This window comes from Urocitellus parryii, chromosome 10, assembly GCF_045843805.1.
Source record: "Urocitellus parryii isolate mUroPar1 chromosome 10, mUroPar1.hap1, whole genome shotgun sequence".
Lineage (NCBI taxonomy): Eukaryota > Metazoa > Chordata > Mammalia > Rodentia > Sciuridae > Urocitellus > Urocitellus parryii.
In genome coordinates this window covers 57,061,195-57,077,594 of record NC_135540.1, presented here as the reverse complement: position 1 = coordinate 57,077,594, position 16,400 = coordinate 57,061,195, and the positions used below count along the sequence as shown (strand labels likewise).

The window sequence follows — 16,400 nt, the reverse complement described above, 5'->3', positions numbered from 1 at the left end:
TGACCCATGATCTATTATTTTTAATAGACAAATTTTAATGATTTATCTATCAAAAATAATGAATGACTTTGCTTTTATTCCCCACACCATCTAAATATTTTGTTGCCTGAGGTTGGATTTGGGGGGCGTGATAAGCATGAAAGAGAACAGATATCTGCCATTCCCAGATTCATCACCACCAGGTTAACTAATGCAGCCACTTCTGACAGAGAATCAGTATCTGTAAGGAAAGAGCAGTAATTCCAGTCTGACAGACTGTGGGACTTCCGGGCAACAATCATAGTGTGGTGACTGCAATTCAAGGAGTCTATTTTTCAGGTGCCTGAACTATGTGAAAGAATGTCCCAGCTGGTCTGAGAGCTTACTGAATGTGGAATATATTGATCATATGCTATTTTTAGATATTAGCTTTTATTTGAGAGAAAAAGATAAATATTTTAGTGGTTCTTTTTATAATTCATTTCATAGCACTATAATGGTATGAAAAATTAATATCTATTCATGGCAGTTAGGTTTTAGCATTACATGTGATCATAGTTAGGGTAGAGGAAGATTTCAACTTGAGAAATGTTAGTTTGGGACAACTTTTTAAATTAATGATAATAGATATTAGGTTAAAGGAAATGTGTATTATTGAATTATTAGTTTAGCTATTTGTTTTTAAGGACTTTTTTGGCCCTTCTCTAAATAAGTGAATAAGAAAGATCAGCTTTAAAGTCAGTCTTTGAAGTCTGCTCTGAAAATACCAAGGATGTGTGATTTATTAGTGAAAATTTGATTTAGAATGAAAACTTTGCAAATGCAATTTTAACTCAATTTTTGAAAATGAAATTTCTTTTTTATTTCTATTTTCTACAATGTCATTTATTATAGACTATTCATTCATTCATTCAACAAACATTTTCTGTATCACCTAGTATGTGTAACATTTTCTACTAGGCATTGGAGAATATGCAAAAGATGTAGAAGAGAAAGTTCCTCCATAGGGTGCTCACAATGAGAAAAGATGAGATGAAATCTGAGTCTGAGCCAGGCATAGTGGTGCAGGCCTGTAATCCCAGCAGTTCAGAAGGCTGAGGCAGGAGAATCGCAAGATCAAAGCCAGCCTTAGCAATTTAGTGAGGCCCTAAGCAACTTAGCAAGACCCTGTCACATAATTAAAAAATAAAAAGGCCCAGAGATGTGGCTCAGTGATTAAAAGCTCCCCACCCCCAGGTTAAAAAAAAAATTTTGAGTTTGATGGAAAAGTTACAAGATGTTCTCATGTACATGTAAGCTCAAGAGCACAGCTTCTCCTTTTGCATCTCACGTCCACACAGAATATTTTATTAATGAACAAAAGAGTAAAATATAGTAGTGCAATCCCTAAATATTTCCTAAATCTTAGTCTTATTTGTTACTTTTATAGTCACTTGGGAATCTTAATATTGGTCTGGAGGGGCCTGCTTCCTTTTGAGCATCATAGGATTAAGTGCCACGTGAGAAGAGATGGCCATAGTGAGAGCTTTAGGAATGGAGGCATTGTCCTGGGGAATCACATCCCCCAAAGGAACTGGTCCTCCATGTGCGAGTTACTGGGGGCTCTGCTCCAACCTGTCTTCTGCTTCTGCTTTATGGGTTGGATGTCATCCACACTGTTCCCTGTGACTACCTGGGTTATCACAGTAGGGAGTTTGGAGAAGGAAGAGGTAGAAACAGGTTTCCTTTTCTAGGCTGAGAGGGGACCAATCTGCAGATAGGGCAGTTATGGGGACACATTATAATGGCTTTAATAATACATATTATAAAACACCAACCCTGAGACAATTGGATAAAGGTCTGCAAGAAAAACAAAACTGAAACCAGATCATCCACTGGAAAATATGCTTAAGTGGGATGTGTGAAAAATTTAAATTTAGAAAAGTTTTTAAATTTTCTCTTTTTGAAAGGAAGCTGGTCTTCTTTATTTATTGATTCCATCATAAAAATGATATTTAAATTAATTGCTTTCCAATCCAGCCATAAAGAAAAAGTCTTATTCTCGCTGTAAAGGGAAGACCCTTACAGATAGATTTAAATTTTCATATCATATTACCATTGAATGACTGTGTTCCCCTGAAATTCGTATGCTGAACCCAATTCTCAATGTGATCGTATTTAGAAGTGGGGCCTTTGTAAAGTATTCATATTTAGATGAGGTACTGAGGGTGAGACCCTATTGATGATATTAATGTTCTTACAAAAGAACCATAGTGCTTCTTCTTTGTCATGTAAGGCCACTGCAAGAAGGTGGCCATCTGCAAGACAGGAAGAGGACTCTCACCAGAATTAAATTGGCCAGCATCTTGATTTTTGGACTTTCATCCTCCAAAACTGAGAGAAAATAAATTTCTGTTGTTTGAGCCATCAAGACTAATTTGCTATGGGAGCCAGAGCTGGCTAGAACACATGTAAAGTGTATCAAAGATAACTAAGCTGTTTAAACTCCTCCATGAAACTACTGGAACTTGATAATTTAGACACAATATAGGCATTTAACTGGATGTAAAATAACCTTTTATCATTTGCCGTACTTTCTATCCCTGAGTAAGGAAAATGAAAGAGGAATTATCCTTAATGAGCAACATTTCTTAACATTCATTTGTCACAGGTCAGTGTAGCTTACTTTCGATACCACTTAAAGTATAAATCATACCTGACATCCTCTTCGAAATTTATCTGGTGTTATCCAGTCTTCAAGCATTCTAAGAATAGAAGCTCCCTATGATGGGAAAAGAAGTGACAAATAAAACTAATAAATATTATATAGAGAAATGTCACTTATCATTACTGTGGCTGATATTTCAATATCATATTTGTGAGATTATTTCTTGAAGATTGTTCTATTAAATTATATTATTATAGATTTTAGGATAAAAATTCCATTTAGTACACCCTATTATCTATGTTTCTAAAATAACCAAAAGGTAAAGTTAATTGCTAAATGAAACGGCCCTCACTTCGGTGACTTACCGTTCCAATGATTATTGCACTTCTCCAAATGAACCAGCAGATGGAGCTTTGTAAATGAAAGAAACTGTCAAAAGATCAGGGGCTTTGATGAATGAAGAAAGAGTTCAGTGTAATATTCTCACAAATTATAAAATGTATCTCCATGCAGGAAAAAAGTATTGTACTTATCAGAGGGACATAGAGAGTTGAAGATTTATCTGATCAATTTAATATAATAGTATATAATTTAGATTTACAAAAATCTTTTTGTAAAAGTAGTTTGTCTATGTGGTTTTCTTTTTTCTGAACAATCTGATGAATACCTGTTTTCTACTTTCCTTTCATATGTTATAAGATTTATATTAAGATGCACTATTTATAAGATTTTTAAATAAACTTTTGAGTAACTGACCAGAAAAACATTGCCTCCCCTACTTAGTAATTTTTACCATAATTTAGCAAGCATTTTAAATTGTTTTCAGACATAGTAAGAAAACTATTATATGTCATAGAAACATATTTATTTATTTATGACCTAATATTGTAAGTCCTGGGTATACTTAGGACTCTGGGTGTTTGAAACTTGTTCTAACTTCTCCCATGGGAGTTAATGAAATAGACTGTTAAGTAAATAAGAAATTTTCATTTTAACAGAAAGATAAAAAGAATCATTGATAATATGAGGGAAAAAGAATTAAAGAAGACTAAAAAAGACACCATGGGAATAATATGAGAAGGAAAGCCAAAACATATGATGCTATAAATTTCAAATACTAAAACATATTTTTTTCACTTAAGTTTAATAAGTATTTATTTCAATAATTATGATATAAATAAATAAAACTATATTTTAGGCATCACTTAAAATAACAAATGCTGGTCATGATGATGCATGCTTATAATCCCAGTGGCTCAGGAGGCTGAGGCAGGAGGATTATGAGTTCAAAGCCAGATTCAGCAATTTATCAAGGTCCTAAGCAACTTAGTGAGATCCAATCTCAAAACAAAACATAAAAAGGTCTTGAGGGGCTGGGGTTTGGGCTCAGTGGTAGAGCTCTCGCCTAGCATGAGCAAGGCACTGGATTTGATCCTTAGCACCACATAAAAATAAATAAAATAAAGGTATTGTGCCCAACTACAACTAAAAATACATAAAAATATATATATATATATATATATATATATATGTATTTTGTATAAGGTCTTGGATGTGACTCAGTGGTTCAGCACCCCTGGGTTCAGTCCTTGGTACAAAAAACCAATGCCCCCCCAAAAAAACCCAAACCAAACTGTATTACTTTGCAGTAGTTTTTGAGTAACTTAATGTAGTGGGTAAACCACAAGAAACCAGATTGGAAATTACAAAAATAAAGTTTTAAATGATGTGACATATAGGAATGGGATATATGTGAAGGAGAAACTGCAGGAGCTGTTGTGGGAGAGAACAGGTGGCACAAAACTTTGGCTTATAGATTTTCAGCAGTGTTTCATAAAAGTTTTATTGGATAAGAATTCCTCATTTATAAAATGCTAATAAGTCATCTTTAAATTTTATCTAAAAATGAATAAGAATATTTCCTTCTAACTGATTTAGATTTAAGTTTACTGGGAGCATTAAAGGATTCTACTAGAAAAAGTGCTCACATATATGGGATTCCTCACTGACAGACCACATAGCAGAAAAGTAAGATATACTGTCTTTAAAACAATTTTAAATTTGATGTTTAAAGACTAAATATTTGGGGCTGGGATTGTGGCTCAGTGCTAGAGCGCTCCCCTACGATGCATGGGGCACTGGGTTTGATCCTCAGCACCACGCAAATGTAAAATAGAGATATTGTGTCCACCTAAAACTAAAAATAAATACTAAAAAAAAAAAGACTAAATGTTTGCTGGGCATGGTGGCACATGCCTGTAATCCCAGGGGCTCAGGAGGCTGAGGCAGAAGAATCGTGAGTTCAAAGCCAGCCTCAGCAACGTAGCAAAACCCTATCTCAAAATCAAATATAAAAAAGGGCTGAGGTGGGCTGGGGTTGTGGCTCAGAGGTAGAGAGCTCGCCTAGTATATGTGCGGCACTGGGTTTGATCCTCAGCACCACATAAGGTAAAATAGACATTGTGTTCACCTATTACTAAAAAATAAATATATATATATTTTTAAAGCTGAGAATGTCTCTCAGTGGTTAAGTGCCCCTAGATTCAATTCCTGATTAAAAAAAAAAAGACTAAATGTTCAATTATCAGAATGAAAGCAGGAAGCAGGTACAAGCACAAATTAAAAGAGAAAAATTCAAACACTGAATTCAAAAATCCTGTGGCAATGCCCAGTTATCATTATCTTGATCCTTAAGCAACCAGATTATAAAATGTAACTGTTAAATTACTACTAATTATAAAAATCAGAGCCCACTTGGTATAATACCATTCTTACCATTTTTAGCCTCTACTTGAAAGAAAAGTCAGTAAACAGGAAGATTTCAAAGCAATGCCACAGTTCCCCACCTTGCTATAGGATATTCCATCAAAAACAGATGTTATTTCATCAGGGGTTGACACGGTGACGACTATTGGGTGTGAAGACATTAAAGAATCTTCCTCTTGTACAGGTAATACATCTTCAAGTAATATCTGGTCACGCTGAAATGACAGAACGAGCCAAAGAAATAGAGCACTTCATTTAGACTGGTGCACATTTTGTAATACCATATATAATAAAAGTTGAGAGAAAATTAATATAAATGACTCAAATTATTTGAAACAAACAGTAGGCCTTCAAATCAGTCATATTTTGCACTGATTGATCTGTACTGATTTCATTCCCTTCTTCAATTTATAACTGCTTTGACTTCATTCTCCTATAAACAGGCCAAAAAGACAAAAAATGGGTATGAATTCTGTTCTGCCACTTCTGTGTGACTTTTGGACTATTCCAAACTTTTTAAGCCCCATAGCCACATCTGTGCAATGGGAGCAGTGACATCATTTCATGAGTTTGTTCTGAGGATTAAGTAAAGTAGCATGTCAATCTGCTGAAGCTGAGGTTCAGTTTTTATTTCCTGTGAATTTGTCCTTGGAATTTGGATGACTCATAATTAATAAAAAAGAACTAGCTTATTCTTCAGTTCTTATAATCACTTCTCATTTCGTGTTTCTCAGCAAAACAGAGTGGTCGAGAGGCCTAAGAATATAGCCCAACTTCATTGGTTCTAAGCTGTCTTTAAGCAAGTTCCCTCCCTTACTAGCTAGGGGTAATAATGGCATCTCCTTTGTGGACTTGTGCACAGGATTGAAGATATAATTCATGGTAAGCACTTGACATAGATCCTGGCATGAAAGGAAAACCTAACACCTTAGCTGCTATTATGATTTTATTTCTTAAAGAATAAGAATCTGAAATTTAACTTTGTTAAGTCATTAGTAATTTAAAAATCAGAAACTTTATTGAGCCTACTTAATTTAAAATATTTTCCAAAGAAGAGCATGGCATATTTGTTGACATTTTCCAATTTTATGGTGTCTATTTATAATAGGCAAGATACTGCTGTCAAATGATGACTGCTAGTTAAGTTTAGTTTTGACTTGGATTTTGATTTTTGTATATATAGGCAGTTTGCATAGAAAGAATCCTATTCTCAGTATCTGGAAATTGGACTGCGGTCTTAGCTTCAATATCTATTGTCTATGTGAAAGCTCATGTGAACTTCCCAGCCCTCAGAGTTTTTTCACTGATGAAAGGAGGTTCTACAATGCAACTGAAGACTACACTGAGCTTTCATCTCACTCCAGTCAGAATGGCAGTCAAGAATACAAACAAAAACAAAAATACAAACAACAGTAAATTCTGGAGAGGATATGGAGAAAACGGAACACTTTTATGCTGTTGGTGGGATTGTAAATAAGTATAACCACTATGGAAATCAGTATGGAGGTTTCTCAAAAGACTAGGCATGAAACCACCATAGACCCAGATACAGCACTCCACAGTATTCAGTCCAAAGAACTGAAGTCATCGTACTAAAGTGAAACATGCATACTCATGTTTACAGCAGCACAATTTACAATAGCCAAGTATCATGAAATCAGCCTAAGTATCCATCAACAGATGACTGGTTAAAGAAAATGTGGTATATATATACACAAGGAAGTTTATTCAGCTATACAGAATGAAAGTATGTCATCTACACAAATATGAAGGAAACCTGAGAACATTATGTTAAATGAAAAAAGCCAAATTCAGAAGGTCAAGGGTCACATGTCTTCTCTCATATGTGTAAATTAGAGAGAAAAAAGGAAAGGAAATGTGGAAGGGTTGTGGTTCAAGAAAATTGAAGGGAAATCAGTAGAGGAAAGGGATTGGTGGAGGAAGGAGAGAGGGAAAGGGGAAATGCTGGGGAACAATATTGGCTGATACATTGTGTACATGTACGGATATGTAACAATGAATCCCACGATTACGTACAACTATAATGCACCAATAAAAATATGGAAAACAAAGAAAAAGAAAGCTTAGATTTTTTAAAAAATAAGGCTTCACTATTGTGATACTATAAAGTTCTCTCACAAAACATTTTTCTTTATCTGACCCCTTCACCAACAAGACTTTGAATTAGGAACTCATTAAAGGCTTAGAATATATTTTATTTATTTTTGGGTCCTCTCTAGTTTTCCTAAATGAAGAATGAATGAATGGATGAAGGAACAGATAAACTGTGAATATATTATACAGTATGATTAATTTTTTTTGCAATTTCAAGAACTGCATACCAAATCTTTCTGGAATTTTATCAGTGTTCTTGAAACACTGAAACTAAAGTATCAGACACTATTGAAACATAATTTCTTACAACAGTTTGATATAAGAAGGGCATTGGATTCCTTTGAAAGAAGGCTGAAATGATTTTCTTATTTATGTAGTTTATTTTCAATAAATTATAAAATCATACATTTTCAGTGTAGATGAGTGGTTCTTATCTACTCCAGGAAATTTTTGTCCTCAGGTGCCATTTGGAAGTATATGAGGACATTTTTGGTTGTCACAACTGGGGCAAGATGGGTACAAGAATTATCTTGTCCCTGATGTCAACAGTTCTATGGATAAAAAATCATGATATAGATTAAAATTTTAAAGAAGCAATAATTGCAAATTGGATTTTTTACTTTTTTAAAGCAGGTTAGGAAAATGGCAAGGGTTTCAGGCATTTATATTTTTAGTTCTTCCCAGTAGAGGGCAGTATTCTACATCCAACACAATCTCCTAATTCTCTACTCCCACATTTATATCTCTGTGGACACACACATTCATAGGTACAATCAGAATAAGAATACTAAGACCATATTAATATAAATACAAAGCACAGATAAGTTTTCTAAAACAAACAAACAAAAAACTATAGAGTTTACATGGGTATTTTTTTTTCCAGGTCCCTCAGGGGTACACTTTATGTTAATAGTCAATATATGTATATTTTGGAAGCTTTTAAGCTTCTAAGATAGAGAACAATGTCCTTATTGAACACTGAAGAGAGAACTAAGGAGAGCTTATGTAACTTGCTCAAGGTCACTTTTCTGTCATGAATCTAAGAAATGATGTGTCTGAGATTTGAACTTGTAGCTAACTACTAAGTTTATTCTTTTATCTCTTCACCACACTATTAGAGCACCCTGTCTAAGGTAAATAGTTTAAAAAATAAGACAGACATTTTTCAAAGGGTTAGCACATAGATATTTCTTGAACATAGGGTTGGCATTTTCTATGTTGGCTGTCTTTTTTTTTCCCTGCCTCAACATGTATTTTTAAGTGATTCTCTCAAAGATATCCCCAAGTACATCTCTCAGGGATATCTGATGTGGTGGTCAGTTGCCTTGTAGGGACTAGGCATTGGCTTTAAGCATAGTTCTCTGGAAGCCAGCTGGCTTCACCCTAGTCTCACAATGAACTTCCCAAAGCACATTACCCTTGGATCCTGACACTGGCCCGTTATTGTGCTTTGTATAATGAAAAGAAGAGATCTGGAATGCATGTGCTCTGGGCTCACCATTTGCCACTCTTTTTCTGCATAGTCTACTCCCAGGAATTCAAAGAAAGAAGCAAATCCTTCATTCAGCCACAAGTCTTCCCACCAGTCCATGGTTACAATATTTCCAAACCACTGAAATGATAAGCAATAAAGATAGAGTTCAATTCTTCTTATGGTAGAAGAGACTAGAAAATTTCAAAACAGTTATTTATCCATCTAAATTTCGACACTGTGACAGAGAAGTGGTAAGCACTGTATTTATTTCCTGCTTTACTTATGCTGATCTTTAAATGATATTAAATTCTCCTTGCCTTATTACCTTTATTTAGATATTACTGAGAATCTATAAAGTTATAGGAAGGTCTGTGTATTTACCAATGGCAAAATATTTTTTTTTAAGTTTCTTTATGGTTAAATACGTATTAGCACTAAGAATGGTCTCCATGCAGGATTTTCTGAATCAGCTATTTTTTATTTGCTAAGTCATAGATAATTTGAATTATTCCTATGGTTTTAAGTCTGTTTCAAAAGCAAGTTGAGCCACGTGCAGTGGCGCATGCCTATAATCCCGACGGCTTGGGAAGCTGAGACAGGAGGATTGTGGGTTCAAAGCCAGCCTCAGCAATGGCAGGCGCTAAGCAACTCAGTAAGACCCTGTCTCTAAATAAAATACAAAACAGGGCTGGGCTGGGAATGTGGCTCAGTGGTTGAGTGCCCCTGAGTTCAATCCCTAGTAACCGGGGGGGAAAAAAAAAGTTGACTTGATGCCAATATCCCATGCACACCTGATGCACAAGTTCGTGGGAAATCACAGTGGCCACCCTCTGTTTGTTGGATGAGGCTGATTCCTGAGGGTCATAAAGCAGGTTTGTTTCTCTGTAAGTGACAAGTCCCCAGTTCTCCATGGCACCAGTACCGAAGTCTGGAATAGCGATTTTATCTATGGAAAAAGAAAGACTCCAGTGAGAAATGCATTCTTTCCATTTGTTCATAGCATTTCTTACCAAATTCAGTTCTTTGGATGAATGTTTTGTAAAAATCTAAAAATAATTTCTTAGAGTGAGAAACAGTAATGGTTTATTCAAACATTTTGGTCTTAAAACTTCCAGGGAGTATTTCCGTTTGGCTCTAAGATAGCAACGTGTCTTTTTTTTTTTTTCCTAAAAAGAAGAATACTCATGCCTTCTTTTTTCAAGGCTTTATAATTTTATGTCTTTTGTTACTCTCTATATGTACTTTCTTTATATTAGGTTTCTCCCCCCTCCATGATTTTCACTTATTTTATGAAAAGTATCTGTTTTGAAGATAAGCTGTGAAGAGAAAGAGAATAGAGAGTCTTCAAATCAGGACTGAGAAATAAAGAGTGGCTAAGGGCACAGAAATAAATCTCTAACCAAGAATAGAGAATAATAGAGAATACGAAACTTCCTTTCCCCTTTAATTCTATACAGTTTGAGGTCCACCTGATTCTCCACCAATCTAATAGCTAACTATCCACTTAGGTGTATTAAATAAGTTGGAGAATCATGGAATTGGTTATATTCTTTCTTCCTTCTCTTCCAGGTCTAAAGTGTCGGATTTTGTGAGGAGTTCTTATTCTTTATGTTTGCTGAGGCTGATAATAGACCTAATACCTGGCAAAAGGAGGAAGCCTCGAGCAGCTAAATTTTCTAAATGAAATAGAAAATGCTCAGTTGATTAGTGGAAAATACAGATTCCCTGGTCAATGAACCATAATCAGCATGTAATTTTTTCATTACATATAGAATTTAAATGAGGGACAAAAGTGGAAATAAACTGAAGTTTTCATCTAATATGTAAGAAAAGCCCTTTCTTGTTATATTGTATACAGGTGCAGATATGATGACGAATCTCACTGTTATGTATGATTATGGTGCGCCAATAAAAAGATCCTGAAAAACAAACAAGACAAAGAAAAGCCCTTTATTTCTGGTTAAAATAAAGATTTCTGAAGCATAAAGCTTTTCAAAAAGGGATATATCTTAAGTGGAAGTCAAGTTATAGTAGTAGTTTACTTTTTAGGTTTTATTGTTTTGTCATAAGAATATCCCTGAAAGGATGGAGCAGTATCTCCACCAAGTGCTGATATTTTTCAAAATATTGTGAAGTGTAATTTGCACGTTATCACTGAATAAAATTTTTTGGTAATATCGTGTCTGGTTGAGTATTGGAATTATAATTAAATAGCACTATAATTATAATTAAATAGCACTAGTACGTTTAACTTTTGGAGTGTAATGAGTGTAGAAGTTACTTCTATGATGCAGTTAATTCTTAAAGGGTTAAAAATGTTCATAAAAGAGTATAAAGAAGGAGCAAGAGAGAGGGAGGAAGAAAGCAGAAGAGCCAGAGAAATTCACCAGAGTTCCACTTCCCAGGTTACATCTGGGCAGTACAAGTGAGACAAAGGGTGTGTGTGGGGCTGGGGATGTGGCTCAAGCGGTAGCGCGCTCGCCTGGCATGCGTGCGGCCCGGGTTCGATCCTCAGCACCACATACAAACAAAGATAGTTGTGTCCGCCAAAAACTGAAAGAAATAAATATTAAAAAAACTCTCTCTCTCTCTCTCTTTCTCCTCCTCTCTCTTTAAAAAAAAAAGGGGGGGTGTGTGTGGGGGGGGGGGGAATCCTTTGAATTCAGCTGCTTCATATTTTATTAATTATTTTTCTGATTTGGATGAAAATTTGCTTCTCTTTTTGTCTCCTTCTGTAATCACTGTTAAGCAATAAAAAAAAAAATGGGAACCTTTTCCACTGGGGGAAAAAAAAATACAAACTTGCTCCCAGTCATAGCTATTCTCATGTAGGAAATTTGTCATTCGAGTTGTTTTGCATTGATAATTTATTAAGGAAGGGCAGACAGAAGAGCAAGGAAGCCGGTTGTTGGCTGGTTTGTTCTTTCACTGCCTTCATTTCATCACTACAAGCAACTCTATGGGTCTTAAATTTAAAGTTCTGCCAACACCACTCAAGTTTATTAATAAGGTATTTCTGCTATTTATAGAAATGTCATACCCACACTATTCTGGTTACAGTCTGACTTTTGTTTTAAAAGGAAAACATGCCTCCCTCCATATCAGGGGAAAAAAAAAAAAGATGTTTCTGGAAGGAGCACCAGCATTTCATTTTAACTGCTGGAGAATCTAGAATTAGTCTTGCACAACAATGGGAAGATTGGAAGCACATGGAACTCTTGCGACATCAATTACCCCTCTTCTTTTCTAGCCCACAGATGTTGGGAAGGCATGTACACTATTGGGATGGATGCTGGTTGTTTAAGCTAATCTGGTTTGCTGTTTCTGTTCCATCATTAATAAGCTCTGCAGTTCGGTGCACATACTTTTATTTTTGATCATTTTTGTTTGTAAATAAACACTGTACATAAGTCCAAACAGAGTATACACATTATTTTTGGAAGAATCCAGAATGGATGTCTCAACATCATCTAGTCAGTATCACACACATATAGTACACATATAAGAAAAGGACTTAGGGATGATAGTTAATTAGGTGCAATGAATCAACTCAGGTAAAAACAAAGACGATATTAAAAATAGAAAAAAATAATTCTTACCTAATTTAGGAAGAGAATAATTGATAGCAAAGTAGTCTTCAAAATAATCAAATATAATTTTAGTTATGTTTGCAGCATACTCAGCTGTGTGTTTTTGCTCTGGCTGGACATAAATAGTGAGCTAACAAAATAAAAAAAATCAGTGAAAATTATGCATTTGATAAAACACAAATAAACTATAATATGTATTATAGTCAAAAGGGCTTTGGAGTCAGATAAATCTAATTTGAATTCCAGTTCTGTTTCATACTAGCTGTGTGATTGTGGACAAATCACTTCACCAGTGTGTAAAAGGTCCACATAAATTGTATTACTCATTGAGCAACTTTAGTGACTAGAAATAGTGTAAGACACCAAATGCATGGTGGCACATGCCTATAATCCCAGTGGCTCTGGAGGCTGAGACAGGAGGATCAAGAGTTCAAAGCCGGGCTCAGCAACTTAGGGAGGCCCTAATCAACTCAGTGAGACCCTGTCTCTAAATAAAATATAAAAAAAAAGGCTGGGGATGTGGCTCAGTGGTTAAGTGCCCCTGAGTTCAATTCCTGGTACCCAAAACAAAAAAGTGTAAGATGCAATGGTTCAAAACATTAAAAGATGTTATTACTTTTTCTATCTATAAATATATTTTCTTCTTAAATTCTATGCATCTATTCAACCCTCAAACCACCCACTAATCCGTCTTCTGTCTCTGCTTTTCTCTGCATGTGTGTAGATTGTCTTTAAGGATATGAATTCCTGTGATTTTTATTCTCATCTAAAAAGCCCCTAAACACATGTTTCTCCTTGTGCTCTTCTATCCAGCTTTTCCACATCATCTTTTCTTTATTTCAACTATTCTGTTCACAGAGCCTAAAATATAATGATCCAAAATTTTCCTGAAAGGGAGTCATCTTCAAAAGCTACATCAACTCTCTAAATTTGCTAGGGTATTATTTCTTGCTGCTATGACAAGATTTATCAATCAAACCAAGCATATTTTCTTCCAATTCTAAGTTTGTATGATATTTTTTAAAAATCAAGAATCTTCTTAATCATAATGTTATTATGCAAGTAGATGTGGTTCCTAGACATCAGGTTTATGTGCAAGAATACCACAGGTTTTCAGCATTTCTCTGTATGCAAAAAAGAAAAAGGTGCTACAGACAGAGTCTGAAGTCAGCTACAGTCAGCTAGAGTCGGCTGAAGGTTTGTGAGAAGTTCAAGTGAAATATGCATACTCACCCCAAGGTCTGATCAAAAACCCTCAGGGAAAGCAAAAGATATACCTAGTAAATTCAAGGCCACGGCCCTAACCAGAACAGATAACTCAAGGTTTAACAAAAGAATAATAATAATTAAAAAAAAGATGTCTACTCTTTTCTTTCACCATTTATAGAGCATTGCTGGTTTTGCTGTTCATGACAGCACACATCTTTAGTCATCTTTTCTCAGCAGTGAAGAACAGTAGAAAGATCCAATAAGATAAAGGACAAATTCTTAAATTATCAGCACTGGCTCATGATTCTCATATGCACTGGGTGACATTCTTGCCTGATTTGGAAAAATAAATACATGCTCAAGAACAACACAACTCACTCAAAGATCATCTCAACATTCTTTGATTTTTTTTTTAACTTGTCAAAAATGATGAGTGACCTATTTTCTCCCTGTCCTTTTGGTGAATAGTGACATGAATTTTCCAAGCAGTTATGTGAAACTGAGGATCCAGTGGGTGCTCACTGAATGAAACAAAGATAATAGGGTAACCGACCATATGGAACTAAAGCCAGTGGGATCACACAGGATTGTCACGTTGTCCATCTAGAGTCTCACAGTCTTCCCTCTGTGAACCAACTAGTGTGATCAAACTTTCTCAGATTTTCTGCTGTATCTATTCTCTACCATTAAACACATAAGAAGGTAACAGGTCCTCTTGATTCACTCCATCACACACACTATGTGCTTCTGTGGTGTACACAATGATGGGGAGTTAAAGAACGTTGACAAAGAGGAGGAACAGACAACCATGAGGCCTCCTGCCCTAGGCGAAGCAACGGGAAGAGAGACTCCATGTGTTCTTAGAGCTCATTTCCCACGCTGGTTCATGGGCTCCTTTGAAGTAGCATGCTTCTGAAACAATAAAATTCACTTTTTCTTCCTCTATATTTTTTCCAATATTGATGGTGACAGCAGAAGAAATGAGGTTTCTTTAGATAAGATTGGTATCGATGTAGAGTCAATCCAAATCAAAGCAGTTCCTTTCTCTTCTGTTTCTGTGAAACCCTGCCCCACAGAAGAATGCTTCGTCTTTGCAGCCAAGCCAGTCTGCAGATTATCTGTGATCTATGACCCTTCAAAGCGAGGCTGTAGATCATACTTTATGACCACTGTTAGAGCGACTGAACTGCGCAATCACAGGTTATATAGGTATGGCCCATTAATTTTGTAATGAGCCAACATTGTCTGTCAATTGAAGCTCCCAAATAGCGTGTGTTGGGGGAGGAGCATTGAACTGCAGAATTTCTGTGATGTCTGCATTTGGGGCGTTAGAAAGCATCTACCCTCCTCTGCCAACACCTTTGCTCCCCCTCTGTGTGCTTTTCCTGCTCTCTGACCTTGTCTTCAACATAAGCTCCATTGACATCCCTCTCTCCTTTCTCTGGCCCTTGGTGAAGGTGTTAACTCTCAATCATCTGCTAAGTCTCGGCATTCTGTGCAGGACAAAGTGCAGTAAATAAATAACCTCTGAATCGTCAACACTTTTCAATAACAATTTCCCTCTTTCTAATCCACATATTTGCTTTACCGAGATGACATTTTAAAAGTGCATGACTAGGGCTGGGGCTGTAGCTCAGTGGCAGAGTGCTTGTCTAGTAAGTGTGAGGCCCTGGGCTCCATCCTCAGCACCACAAAAATATAAATAAATAAGATAAAGGTAGAGTGTCCATCTACAACTTAAAATTATATATATATATATATATATATAATTTTTTTTTTTGAAAAAAGTGTATGACTAGCCATGCCTCTATTATTCAAGGTCTTTATTAAAGGTTAAATATAAAGTTTGCAAACTTTATATATAAATATGAACATAAGGTTTGTAAACGTCATACATAAATGTGAGATTTATAATGCTTTAAGGACCAAACTTTTATGTGCGTATTTAATTTTTAAAAAAGAGTAAGCTCCCTAAGCAAATTATACTACCTGGATATACCTCCACCAGAAACTATTAGTCATACCTCAAAACACTGAATCCATTGCACAAATGTCAGTGGTGAAAGTCTGGGCTTTCTAAAGTCTAGATTCAGTTGATTCTTTTTTGGGGAGGCACCATGCACTGGCTTTACCATTATTTTTGTGCTTTTCCTTTAACCTATTGGAACTTATTATAAAGTAGGCTTTTAGAGTTTTTAATATTATCCGTTTCATTCAAATGTGTCCAGTAGTTTCAGAGATGGGACGTGAGTCCTGATTGATTCCTGGTTGATCATTGTCACTCCCTTTATGTGTCCCTTGAGGTCAACTTTTCTTAGAACAATGTAATAAGACCACGTGCCATCTTTACAGTCAGTGATGATTATTTATGTCTCTGCCACCAAAATCAAGTACAAAGCTTAACAATGGAACTATTATGATTTCTTGCTAGTCTTATTTAGTACCTAAATTGTTTTAGGTACTGTGAAAAGCATTTCCCATGCAATGTCTCTTTCATCAATTCTATGAATCTGGAACATAATGTTTTATATCATCCATGCTCATTTTCCTCAGTCCTTTCTCAGGTTCACAATTCCTTAGCCATGACCTTAAAACCCAGAGCTCTGAAAATCAAAAGCTT

At 35.6% G+C, this 16,400-nt stretch overlaps 1 protein-coding gene across 1 annotated transcript in view; it reads right to left on the bottom strand.

Annotated features, from left to right (window-relative positions):
* Enpep (glutamyl aminopeptidase) overlaps positions 1-16,400 on the bottom strand; it is an 80,574-nt gene that overhangs the window by 40,554 nt on the left and 23,620 nt on the right. Inside the window, exons 4-8 of the mRNA XM_077803216.1 lie at positions 12,581-12,701; positions 9,773-9,927; positions 9,006-9,119; positions 5,473-5,607; positions 2,675-2,740 (exon numbers count right to left, since the gene is read on the bottom strand). Of these exons, the coding sequence (XP_077659342.1) occupies positions 2,675-2,740; positions 5,473-5,607; positions 9,006-9,119; positions 9,773-9,927; positions 12,581-12,701 (591 nt within the window). The remainder of the gene's footprint in view (positions 1-2,674; positions 2,741-5,472; positions 5,608-9,005; positions 9,120-9,772; positions 9,928-12,580; positions 12,702-16,400) is intronic.